This window comes from Perca flavescens, chromosome 2, assembly GCF_004354835.1.
Source record: "Perca flavescens isolate YP-PL-M2 chromosome 2, PFLA_1.0, whole genome shotgun sequence".
Classification (NCBI taxonomy): Eukaryota; Metazoa; Chordata; class Actinopteri; order Perciformes; family Percidae; genus Perca; species Perca flavescens.
In genome coordinates, this window is record NC_041332.1 from 11,565,974 (window position 1) to 11,579,432 (window position 13,459).

General features: G+C 39.3%; 1 protein-coding gene across 2 annotated transcripts; it reads left to right on the forward strand.

Annotated features, from left to right (window-relative positions):
- The first annotated feature begins 1,911 nt into the window (after positions 1–1,911).
- On the forward strand, positions 1,912–13,149 carry LOC114547060 (bifunctional apoptosis regulator). Of its 2 annotated transcripts, none has more exons than XM_028566302.1 (9): positions 1,912–2,010; positions 3,205–3,502; positions 5,599–5,697; positions 6,556–6,649; positions 8,699–8,871; positions 9,139–9,283; positions 9,711–9,881; positions 10,476–10,672; positions 12,662–13,149. In XM_028566302.1, exons 2-9 carry the CDS (start codon positions 3,225–3,227, stop codon positions 12,852–12,854), a joined length of 1,350 nt encoding a protein of 449 aa, XP_028422103.1. In that variant the 5' UTR covers positions 1,912–2,010; positions 3,205–3,224; the 3' UTR covers positions 12,855–13,149. The 2 variants fall into 2 exon arrangements, with proteins under 2 accessions (XP_028422103.1, XP_028422096.1); XM_028566295.1 differs by lacking the exon at positions 1,912–2,010 and adding an exon at positions 2,030–2,267.
- Positions 13,150–13,459: the final 310 nt, after the last annotated feature.

Sequence of the window (13,459 nt, forward strand, 5' to 3'; positions counted from 1 at the left end):
AATAGCCTACTGACTGAGCCGTCATTTTACAACATGCTAGACTGAGTCAAAGATGAAGCAACTAATTTGAGAAATTTTAGTCAGACATTTTAGAGTTCATCCAAAGACATTTGCAGAATATTCTTTTCGTTTAAGGGTGTTTTCTTTGGTGTGTCTATAAAATCTTTAATTTAGACTTTCTGAATGGAGGCCATAAAACATTCAAAGAACTCTAAAGCTGTGAAGACTTTTTTTGTAATGTCATATTTAAATGCTAAAATAACACTCTCTAGCATTCATATTTATTTATTTCACTTTTAAAACTTTTTTGTTTTTAGTTAAAGCAGTATTCATGAGCCAGTGGAACGAAATTTCATTCATATGTGCACTCTGTATGTACAGTTGAATGACAATAAAAAGCTATCTATCTACTGTGCTATTATATGCAACCTTTGTGACCTGTGTAATGAAGTTGGTGCTAGGACTTAGACTTTTGAATGAAAAGCCTTGTTGTCCTCTTTGCCTGTACCCCTAGACCCTGTGTTGTCAATATTTCTGTGTCTTTGTATGTCATATATATTGTATATGATATTGTCTTTAATAAAGTGAAAAATAAAATAATGAAGCCACCAATTTGAGAATGGCCTGTGGACTGCAAGAGATGGTCAAGGGGGGCATAACTTGAAGGGTCTTGCAGGTTGCAAGCGGACTCACTTAAGCAATCTGGTCACAATAGGGCAGTGGTGTTGAGTGGAACTATACTTATTGAATAAAATATGTTGCATTGCTGTAGATTAAACTACCCAGCAGTTTAAATAGTAGTTTAAATTAGGAGAACCTTAAACATCTAGGATACAGTACAGACAAATAAATGCAGATAATACTTAGATACCTGTACTTAAGTAAGGTTTTGAATGCAGTAATTTTGAAGTATTTTCACAGTGTTGCATTACTGTTACAGTAGATACTCAATAGTCAGTGTTGAGTATTACATTTCTTGAATTAGGCATTCAGCTGTTTATAAAATTCAAATCTTTAATGTCATTATTTGCTTTCATAACTAAACCACTGACAAACTTTACTGGAAACTAGTTGATCCAGTCATCATCTGCTTTGCAGGGTTCAATATTTTTCCCCTGGGAACACCGTGCCTAAGTCTCCTGAACTTTTCAGGGGACGTTTGCCTCAACAATATTTGAATGCGTTTCTACTTTATTAAATAGTTCACTTTGAAAAGAGATCATAGAGGGAAAAGTAGTTTTGGACCTTAATATATATATTTTTTTTTAAAGATTTATTTTGGGGCATTTTTGGCCTTTATTTATATAGGACAGCTGAAGACATAAAGAGGAGAGAGAGGGGAAATGACATACAGCAAAGGGCCGCAGGGCAGAGTCAAACCTGTGGCTGCTGCATCAAGGAGTAAACCTCTATATATGGGCACTTGCCCTACCAGGTGAGCTACCCAGGCACCCTAGACCTTAATATTTACAGTGTAGCCTATGTATTGGACCCCAAATGCTGCATTCATTAAAAGTAGCCTACCTTAAGTACCATAGCCTTTTAAAAATACTGATTTACAGTAATAAACCATAATGTATTGTTGATTATATTTTGAATTATTTATCTGAATCTGCAAAGTGTATGGCTATCAAATAAAGTGAGTAAAAAGTACAATATTGACTTCCAAAATGTAGTAGCCTATAAGTATTATACTTCAATAAATGTTCTTTCCACCACTGGACATAACCATGGATGTATTAAGAGAACGGACAAAACTCATAAATACTGTGTCTCCCCTGTACCAGACCCAACGTGTTAAGTTAAAAGGTTACTGCTCTGTTTTCATCGGGGTCACGAATACCTCATTCTTTAGTCCAGAATCTGAACTAGTGACAGAATCTGATCTGAACTTTGAACTGAAGCCGCTTTAAAAAGCCACATAGCTGAAATCAGCTTGCTTTACAACATCACCTAGGACGACTGCAGACATCTTCTCTGTCCTGACTTCAGCCACATCATTTGAGATAGGTGAGCGTATGACCAATGAAGACTGTTATCAGGTACCCGCATGCTGACACGCTGACGTGCGCGTGGATGTGTACGTGGGGCTTTCCACAGCAGCTCGGAGTACATTCTCGGAGCCATGGCGACAGCTGTTCAAGCAGAAATATTTATCTCCGTCGTGGACGGTTTGTTTCAGGTTTAACTTACGATAAGCTTACGTAAGTTATTTTATAATGTCAACCTCCAGCTGGTCACCACTCAAAGGCCATTCCTGAGACAAGGTAAAACTGTCACTAACATCAGTTACTGTTATGCTAGCTATCACTTGCTGGCGGCTAACTAACTAGCATATTAGTCCTTAAAGCTAACGTAATATCAGTAAACTGTTCTTTCTGCTTTACAGAGCTGTAAATATTGCTCCTGTCCTAGCTGGTAATTATCTAACGACTAGCTAACTAGCTAGCTAGTTAACGTACAGAGTGTACGTAGCACCTAACGTAGCTACAGATCAGGATGTGATAGCTAGCTAGCTAACTTAACGTTAGCTGCTATCAATGTTAAGGGGGCGCTTTCACAGCGTTCGGTAAAGTTCCGAACCACATAGCTAGCTAGGTCTAACGTCATTTAGACGATTCGTTGGTGAAATACAACAATATTGTTGCATTTTTAATATTGGTCGGTTTGTGTTCACTTTGCATTTTGTCAAGCGCACCAAACATTGTAAAAAATTACACTTCCTGAAATAATGGAGCAACACCAAATGTATAACTGCTCGGGTTTTACTGGTTTTGCTATAGTGTTTCTAATATTTTAGAAGAAGCCGAACAATATTAGCAGCTGAAAGACAGCGAGGGAAGATTATGATGTGTTGTCACAGACTACGAGCGATGTATGGTCGTAATAGGTTATAGATTAGAAAGTTGTCATCCCTTAAATAATGTATATATGCGTAAATTGTGTGCTTTTTTTTGGTCTGACAAAACAAGACATTACCTTTTGTCTCTGGGAAACTGATGGACATTTTTCACTAGGATTCCTGAAAAAAAATTGAGTTATGTGAATTGTAGTAAATAGGACAAAAGCACTGGCACAGTCCTTTTTAAATTGTGGTTGTCCGTGAGAAGCTTTTAGAGAATGTACCCATATTATAAACTTTAAACTTATATCACATTCTCCATTTAGTTCTTCCCTTGTAACCTTGTTTCTCCTCTTATTCAGACTTGGATATATTGCACCAGATGGAGTGGGATTCATCAGATGACGGTCTGGGAGCATTAATGGACAACCCCCCTCACTTTTCGGAATCTCCTCAGTCGCCCTCCGCAACCATCCTCTCAGAACATGAAGTCTCATGCCACTGTTGCTACGACATCTTAGTGAACCCCACCACCTTGACCTGCGGCCATAACTTTTGTAGACACTGTCTGGCTCTGTGGTGGGAGTCCTCTCACAAGAATGAGTGCCCAGAGTGCCGGGAGAAGTGGGAAGGCTTCCCTAAAATCAACATACTGCTGAGGTATGCTTTTCACAGCCAGACAGGGAATGAATGTTTGATTTTCTAACCAAAATATTCATATTTTTCTCACGTACAGTAGAGAGCAAAGACCTACTGACAACTTCTAAAGACAAAAAAAACTTTTGTGTGACAGGTGTGGTTCAAATACACCTTGATGAGCAAAAACCTTTTTTTTTTTATGTAATAAAAGAAGACAAAGTTTTCAAATGCAAAATGTCTAAATTAAACCTTATTTACAAAGATATATAATCTTGATGTATGATTCGTCTCCAGTGGTGGAAAAATATCTTTGACACCTACAGATCCAGCCAATTTTTCAATAATTTAACAACCAAGTTACCCCCAACTGTTGAGAATTAATTTAGTTTGGTTCCTGGCTGTCTGGACACTGCTGGAGTTACTGATCTTCTGGCTTAAGCTTCTCAGCCTAATCAATGATGAGTGAGACAGTACAATGTCTGCTCCACATTACTGGTGCGGTGCCAGACTTTTCCTTTCAGCATGTGGACTAAGGTTACATTGTTTTTGCTTTATACAGTATAGGCTTGTAGTCGGTTTGCCTAGTGCAGCATGGTTTCACTTTCACAATATTCCAAAACAAGTCACATACTTACTAGTCTATATCCTTTGTGTTCCACTTCCGGGATTGCTCTGGTGCTGCAGGAAATTCCACCGGATGCATGTATTTTCCGTTTCCTTCCGCTTTCTTTGTGTTGGAATTTTAAATTTGGTGGATTAATGAGGACTATTGTTGACTGCTCCTCAGATCTCTGCATGGTAAATTAAAATAGCTAGCTAGACTGTCTGTCCAATCTGAGTTTTCTCTCGCACGACTATTTTGCAGTGGCTCTGTGCTGAGTTTAGCACCACCCATGACGATTCTGATTGGTTTAAATAAATGCCACTAAATCGGAGCAAGTTTTCCTCCCATCCCAAATGGTATGTGGAGTAGCCATACTAGGGTTGGGTACCGAAACGCGGTGCCAATAGGGCACCGGTTCCGACGTAAACGTTAGTAACGAGACCGAATAAGAACAAAAATGTTGGTGCCTGACTTTTTTTCTTTTTCTTTTCAGAAGCATCGCTGCACGGGACGCTACGTTACCATTAGCTAGTAGCTGGATTAAACACAATGGTTAAAATTCTGACAGTTTACGTTAAGCAGTGTAAAGTGTGACTGTATTTCCCTGTAGAAAATTCCAACACCGGGACGTAACAGTCTGACTGCAGCTGCTGTTGTCGGAAAAAACAATACAGACGGTGCGTTTACTTGAAACTCGCCAACCTTGTGGTGCATTCAAAGTTATTCTAAAATACCCTTTTCCCATCTGGTGCTTGTTTTTGTCGTTTACCAACAATTTACTGGTGAAATAAGTTATTGTTATAACATTATTAATCAATAATTTAATTTTGACCATATGGCCTATAAACAAGCCGTTCTTTAATGTGTCGCTCCTATTTGATATTATATTGTGCTCCTATTTGATATTATATACATTATATATATATATATATATATATATATATATATATATATATATATATATATATTTATTTTTTTGGTTCAGGCACCGGCACCATTTTAAAAGTATCGATTTAGCACCGGTATCGGAAAAAAACGATATTGATACCCAACCCTAAGCCAGACCCTCCTTCAGCGCACTTTGGAGAAGCTGGCAAAGTGAGACTACATACTTAAAGTTCTGTTAATATTATGACAGGTGAGGAGTTAGGATTATCTTTTGTACACCGTTACTGACATAAATTTATCACTACACAGTCAATGCATAGCGCACACTGTTTTAATCCAGGAAAGGGAAAGCCTTGATTAATGTGTTGTCACTTTCCAAAGTAAGTTGTACAATTTTCCAGATGTTTTTAAGAGTTTCATTAAACTGTTTCAAACTGCAAAAAGCAGAATTACCACACAGTCCTCAACATGGCTGTGAAACAGCTAGGTTGTTTGTTGCTAACAGAACCCCCAAAGAACATAACCATAGCCTCAACACCTTTTTTTGGTTGTTCTCTTGTTGTACATTTCGCTTTATCTACTAATCTACTAATTACACTTGTTAACTTAACACTCCTCTCTCTAGGGATGCAACTGACAAGCTGTTCAGTGAGGTCGTTGAGCGGAGAAGAGCAGAGATCCAGAATAACCCCAAAATCTCCCGGAGTTTGCTAGCCTTTCAGAGGTAGTACAGTATAATCTATGATGCAATCCGTTTTGTTGTAAAGCTTTGGAACGGTGTGTCAGCATTAACACTGGAAGAGTACTCCACCAATTTAGCACTGCACTCCTATAACAGACTCATGATGGACAGTTTAAAACAAAATGATCAAAATGGGTGCAGCAGAACCAGAGATACTGTCTTTATTTTATTCTTCCAAAACCTAGTGCACCCACAATGCAATTCTAATGGCGTTTTTCCATTACATGGTACCTGCTCAACTCGCCTCGACTCTACTCGGCTTTTTTGGTTTTCCATTATGAAAAAAAGTCCCTGGTACTTGCTAACTTTTTTTAGTATCCCCTCCATCGAGGTTCCAAGCGAGCTTTGGCGATACCAAAAGGTGACGGGAAAACCTGCAGACTACTTGGTCGGAGAGAATCGCCGCTAATCACTGCGTCATCATTGCAAGCGACAGACGGGGCTGTCCTGAATAAACCCACCAATTTTAAATAGTTTAGCCAGCAGCTTCTTTTGAAACAAAATTTGTCTTCTGGCTGTGGCAACAGCCACATGCTGAGACACAAAAAAAACACACCTTTGACGTTCTGTGTGTATGTCGCGTTAGGTCACGGCAGTTTCCTGCGACGTCGCTATGACAACCAGCCACGCTCGCCTCACGCATGAGGCTGTACTAAATCTGAAATGGAAAATGGAGGACGGGGCACCGCGGTCGAGCCGAGTAGAGCTGGTACTAGCAGTGAGTAAGCGCCATAACAGAGATCCCTTTAACAACAATGATGATGTTTTCCCCATCAACGTGCCTTGGGTATGTCTAATCTGTTCACTTGTATTTGATACCTTTTTGTGGTCTGTTCTTAGGTATGGCGACAACTTGGGAAGATCCAAGACCAACCAGCACAAAGGAGCAGGCTTCTTCTTCTCTGGAGTCCTGACTGCACTCACGTGTGTGGCTGTAAGTACACAGCAGTTTTATGTTTACTATATTATTTTGTGCAGTATGACTTCAAAATGGCCTCAAAATTGATTCAATGACACCTATCTACCTTCTTACCTGCCTATCAGGTGCCATTGACGGTATGTTAGTGTTGCCGTGGCAACCGCGGTTTCTGAGCTTTATATGGATTTATTGGGTTTTGAGGGTAATTTATTGCTTTATGGATGAGGCACACAATAATCCAAGGGATAACATGTTAAAGTAAGAACACTTAAGTTTGGTATAGAAACCTGTGTGTTTGTAAGTCATTGTAAGTTGTTTGTGGATAATACAAATACCTACTACGATGTTAAAAAAAAATCCATTTTGAGCGACATAATGATTTGTTTAATGAGTTTGCATTGTTGGATTGGAGGTTTTTCCTTCCTTGTGCCTGTTTTTTTTTACTACATAATGCATACAAATGTGCCTTTTGGAGGAAATTATTTTAAACCTGACCCTTTATTTATAAGTTGGTCAGCTGCACCTATGCTGTTAATTCTGTTTTAAAATAATGTATGACTACATTCAACGACTGCATTTGTATGTTGTATATTTTAGCACTAGTGGTATGTCATATTTAAAAGTTATCACAGTAGTGGATGAAGAGGTCACTTGTTCAGATCATGTTTATTTTGTCCATGTGGCACTTGGGAGCAACGTAACTGTGTGTCTTGCTACGTGGCAGTACATTTTGTGTGTGGTTAGGAGCATGTAAATAGATGAGAGCATGGTCCTGTTTTTGACCCCAGTTCATTAATATATATATCATTATTGAATCAGGTCATTTTCCAGATGTTTCAAGAGTTTCATTAAACTGTTTCAAACAGCAAAAAGCAGAATTACCACACAGAGGGGGCCTGGGCCTGTGTGCAAAGCATCAGTTTATTTTGGATGCTTTTGACTTTCTTGGCTCACATGAACCTTACTGGCAAGTAACTAGGAAAACAAGTTGCAGGATAAAAATACCTTGTGTTAACAAAAAAATCAATATTTACATTTTAAGGTTGGCTAATGTGACTTTATACGCCCACCAGTCCCTTGCTAGTCTGGGTCCACCTTCCCTCCAGACTCAGGTTTACGCATTTCTTGCCATTTGATTTCCCAAACTCCAAAAATATTTAGGCTTCTTCTTTATAGCTTTTTTAGTTTTTTCACCAGAAAAACAGAACGTAACAACTTAAGAACAGCACAATGCACCATCATTTTACTTTTACTTTACATGAGCATGTAGGCTTTATCCATGCAAAGATATATGACATTAGTTGACAATTATTATACTCATTACTGATATTTACCAAGGTGGAGTTACAGTTACTTTTTTTAACGGTCAAGTTATCATGGGACTAAATGGACACATGGCTAAACGACCAGCCATTTTACGGCTGTGGCGAAAAATTGTCATATTTAGGAATTTTGTTTTTAGCATTGAATTTTTTCTTTGTTTAGAAGTGACTTTGCTCTTTTTACTTTACCAAATGACACAAAAATAGATGACACACTATGTGCTTATTTCCATACCTGTAAACATATGGTAACTGTGATGGAAATAGAGAGCAGGGCAGTGGAAAACCTGTAGAAACACACATGCAGGTGCAGCCTTTACAGAGCTTGATCTATGGCTGTGAACATGTTAAGCAATAAATGCTCATAGCAGTGCAAATGAGAATAATTCATAATTGTTTATAAAGATGTGATACCAACATTTTAACATGTCATTTCAATTTCAATTTTTAGTTATACTTTGATTAGTCATGTTTAATGTTAATTTAAGCATTGAAGCATTGGCTGATTTATGCAAGACAAAGTAACTGGATAACGTGTAGGCTAAACCAGAGCTGTGGGACTAGTTGGCAGCAGTCTGGCCTTCGAGGGATTCCAGCCACCATGTAAATATGTTAATCCCCTACTCCTTACCAACTACAGCTTTGTGAACTAAATATTTTCTTTGCATCTAAATATATAATGCATCTTGGTGCGGTATAAGTGGCCACTGTACCTTGTTTGTTATTATCTGTGTGTTTCCAGGTGATAGTGCTGGTGTATCACTGGAGCAGTGGTGTGGTGGAACAGCATGACCTGCTGATAAGTAAACCCGTGTCTTACTGGACGCCGGAGGAAGTTGTGTCCTGGCTGGAAAACTTGGGGCCCTGGGCCCAGCTTTACAGAGAACCCTTCCAGCAGGAGAACGTCAATGGGAGGTAAATTAATACATTTTATTTTATTTCAGCACAATTTTTGGTTGCTTTCCTTGTCCTGATTGAAATGTGGACACAATGTACTCTACAAAATAGAACGGAGTTGAGCCATATGTTTAACCACATATTGTCACCTTTGAACTGTAGTGCGTTGTTCTCTACTATGGTTTAGACTTGCACAGACCAGCCTAAACTTACAGAGCAGAACGCAGACGCTCGTGTTGTGGATCATGATGTTCATGCCTTGTGGTGTTGATTTCTTTGCTTTAGGCTACTTTTGATGCTGGGGGAGGAAGAGTTGTTAAAACCTCCTTACAGCATAGAAAACCAGGCTCACCGACGGGCTGTTTTGGCAGAACTGGACAGAGTTAAAGCCCTTGGTGTCAAACCTCCGCAGAACCTCTGGGAATACAAGGTAAAGAGTATTTTCTGCTCCAGATTACAGATCCACGAGCAAACCACTGATCATTAGTCTTTTCAGCGTACTGTATTTTGCATCTTTGGTTTGCAAATAGTTGTCCTGTTGTAGTTCACTTCCCATGCTGGTAGTACTTTCAGTACCTTTTTGCATCTTTTAGATGAAAAAATATGAAGTTGATATATTGTGAAGTATAAGTGAAAGTACCTCTGAGCCAGTTTGTGTAAAAGATCTTGTTTTAGTTCCACCTCCAGTACAGTAGCATGCAATGACATTTGCTTTAGTGTTCTACCACAGTCCCTTCATTTAAGAAAATGCTCTATAATTTATATTTAAGGAACATAATCTCCAAACAGTTTGTTTGTCATATTAAACTACACCTGTCCTCTTACTCTGTACACTTGTTTCTCTCACTTCCTACCAGGCTACTAATGCAGGGAAGTCACTGTTCTTGCTGTATGCACTGAAGCGCTCCCCTCGTCTCACAATCTTCTATTTGTATTTATTCGACTACTCTGAAACCTTCCTACCCTTCCTGCACACCTGCTGTCCTGCAATCACACACTCAGTGGAGAGCAGCTTCCTCCACACACAGGTAACATAAACTGGGTGTATCTTTCTTTTTTTTCAGATTATTTTTTGAGGCTTTTCCCTTTTATTAGGTAGTGACAGTGGATAGACAGGAAAGGGGGGAGACGTAGCAAAGGGCCGCTGCAAAGGATTCAGCCAACATGGGGCGCACGCTCTACTGGGTGAGCTAGAGGCCGCCCAGGGGTGTATCTTTCTCTTGGTTTAAATTCAAAAATTGGCATTTTATTATGTAGGCAAACATCTTCCCCATGATCAAACACAGTAAAATAAAATAAAAAATAAAAAGTCATCATGCTAACAGAGATATTTTCTGACTAAAATATCACAGCTAACTGTTTTAACTCAACATCTGATTGTTAATCTGCATGTAGATATACTGTACCTATTATTATTATTATTATTATTATTATTATTATTATTATTATTATTATTATTATTATTATTATTGAGGTTGCCAGATTTTCTTTGTATGACAGACTGATAGTGGCTTACTGTAAAAAAAAAAAAACCTTTACTCATCTGTTTTTCATTCATACCTGTTTTATTGTTTAAACCCACTTCTCAATCGTCATTTTTTTTTTTTTCTTTCGTTTGTTAGTTGGAGCCCAGTTGGCGACAGTGGGCAGAGTTTCTTGTAAAGTACCTCCTGCTTCCATACCAGCTGATAGCCGAGTTTGCTTGGGACTGGCTGGCCGTCCACTACTGGACATCACGCTTCATTATTGTTAACGCCATGCTGCTGTCTGTGCTGGAGTGCTGCGCCCTGTGGAGACTCTGGACAAGAGTCCGAATCAGGTATACACAGGGGGAAGGCCGGGTAATCTTTCTTTCACGTAACTCAAGGATACTTGAGATGCAATGGCGAAGAAGCAAACAAACAGTCCTAGTGTCCTCTCCGACTCGATTTTAAGCTTCTTATTTTTTTAAGAGCAAATAAAGTATAGTGATGTAGCGTTTGGTCGAGCTTCCTTGCTACTTAGTGGAAGAAGTTCTATATACAGTGCCTTGCGAAAGTATTCGGCCCCCTTGAACTTTTCGACCTTCTGTCACATTTCAGGCCTCAAACATAAAGATATAAAACTGTAATTTTTTGTGAAGAATCAACAACAAGTTGGACACAATTATGAAGTGGAACAAAATTCATTGGATATTTCAAACTTTTTTAACAAATAAAAAACTGAAAAATTGGGCGTGCAAAATTATTCAGCCCCGTTACTTTCAGTGCAGCAAACTCTCTCCAGAAGTTCAGTGAGGATCTCTGAATGATCCAATGTTGACCTAAATGACTAATGATGATGTAATCAAGTCTCCGTATAAATGCACCTGCTCTGCGATAGTCTCAGAGGTCCGTTTAAAGCGCAGAGAGCATCATGAAGAACAAGGAACACACCAGGCAGGTCCGAGATACTGTTGTGGAGAAGTTTAAAGCCGGATTTGGATACAAAAAGATTTCCCAAGCTTTAAACATCCCAAGGAGCACTGTGCAAGCGATAATATTGAAATGGAAGGAGTATCACACCACTGCAAATCTAAGAAGACCCGGCCGTCCCTCTAAACTTTCAGCTCATACAAGGAGAAGACTGATCAGAGATGCAGCCAAGAGGCCCATGATCACTCTGGATGAACTGCAGAGATCTACAGCTGAGGTGGGAGACTCTGTCCATAGGACAAAAATCAGTCGTATACTGCACAAATCTGGCCTTTATGGAAGAGTGGCAAGAAGAAAGCCATTTCTTAAAGATATCCATAAAAAGTGTTGTTTAAAGTTTGCCACAAGCCACCTGGGAGACACACCAAACGTGGAAGAAGGTGCTCTGGTCAGATGAAACCAAAATCGAACTTTTTGGCAACAATGCAAAACGTTATGTTTGGCGTAAAAGCAACACAGCTCATCACCCTGAATACACCATCCCCACTGTCAAACATGGTGGTGGCAGCATCATGGTTTGGGCCTGCTTTTCTTCAGCAGGGACAGGGAAGATGGTTAAAATTGATGGGAAGATGGATGGAGCCAAATACAGGACCATTCTGGAAGAAAACCTGATGGAGTCTGCAAAAGACCTGAGACTGGGACGGAGATTTGTCTTCCAACAAGACAATGATCCAAAACATAAAGCAAAATCTACAATGGACTGGTTCACAAATAAACATATCCAGGTGTTAGAATGGCCAAGTCCAAGTCCAGACCTGAATCCAATCGAGAATCTGTGGAAAGAACTGAAAACTGCTGTTCACAAACGCTCTCCATCCAACCTCACTGAGCTCGAGCTGTTTTGCATGGCGGAATGGGCAAAAATGTCAGTCTCTCGATGTGCAAAACTGATAGAGACATACCCCAAGCGACTTACAGCTGTAATCGCTGCAAAAGGTGGCGCTACAAAGTATTAACTTAAGGGGGCTGAATAATTTTGCACGCCCAATTTTTTTGTTTTTTATTTGTTAAAAAGGTTTGAAATATCCAATAAATTTCGTTCCACTTCATGAGTGTGTCCCACTTGTTGATTCTTCACAAAAAATTACAGTTTTATATCTTTATGTTTTGAAGCCTGAAATGTGGCAAAAGGTCGAAAAGTTCAAGGGTGCCGAATACTTTCGCAAGGCACTGTAAATGCAGTCCAAGTGTTTCGCTACTAGAAATGTTGCATATATTTCAAAGTTCCGACACTACATTACATTAATGGGAAATGTAATTGTTAAGTTAAGCTACATGTTAAGTAACAGGTTGCTCAGGTCCTGTGGTGAAGAAGGTTACATACACTAATTTGTATCTTTCACGTTCTTTAGGTCTCTGCCGCGCAAGATGTGGGACCACATGTGGAAGATGTTATCTCAGGGGTTTGCCTTTGCCCTCCTGTGGCCTTTTGTCCCTCAGTTTGTGTGCAACTGCCTCTTCTACTGGGCTCTCTACTTCAGTCCCATCATTAATATAGACCTGGTGGTGCAGCACCTAATGCACCCAGAAACACAGGCACTGTAACAAACTGCATGCAGTCATTGCCCAATTAATGCTGTACAGCAGAGATCTTCAACAGTGGGTCCGGGGCCCCTAGGGGGTCCTCAGTTACTGCAGAGGGGCCACCATATTATTGTTAATATTTTGAAAGTCTTTTCAAAAATTAAAATTTCTTAACATGAATTCCAACATATTATTAGCAAATCAGCCTACTCAAAAACTCATTGATGATGGGCTTACTGGCCTGTAGGTAAGGTAGTCACTGAGGTAGCCATGCACAGATACAGTTAATCCTAAGGATTCACTGTGCCACCTGTATGTTTAACATTAAAACATGATTTATAAAATCATGCCAACTCATATTTTAATCTTTTTTTTTTTAATCTTTTTTTAAGGCTGACCTACATGTTTAATATGCAACTTAACTGTGAATAAATGTAGTAGGGGGTCCGTGCTCCGTCTCTCTCTCAGTTAAGGGGTCCTTGGCTTAAAATTTTATGAAGATCCCTGCCGTACAGTTCACAGCAAATAAAATAGCCAGAAATCCAGTTGCTGAATAGAAGTGTTTATTTTCAGCAGTATACTCACATGAGACTGGTTTATTTGCTGTTGGAAAGGACGTGTTCTCG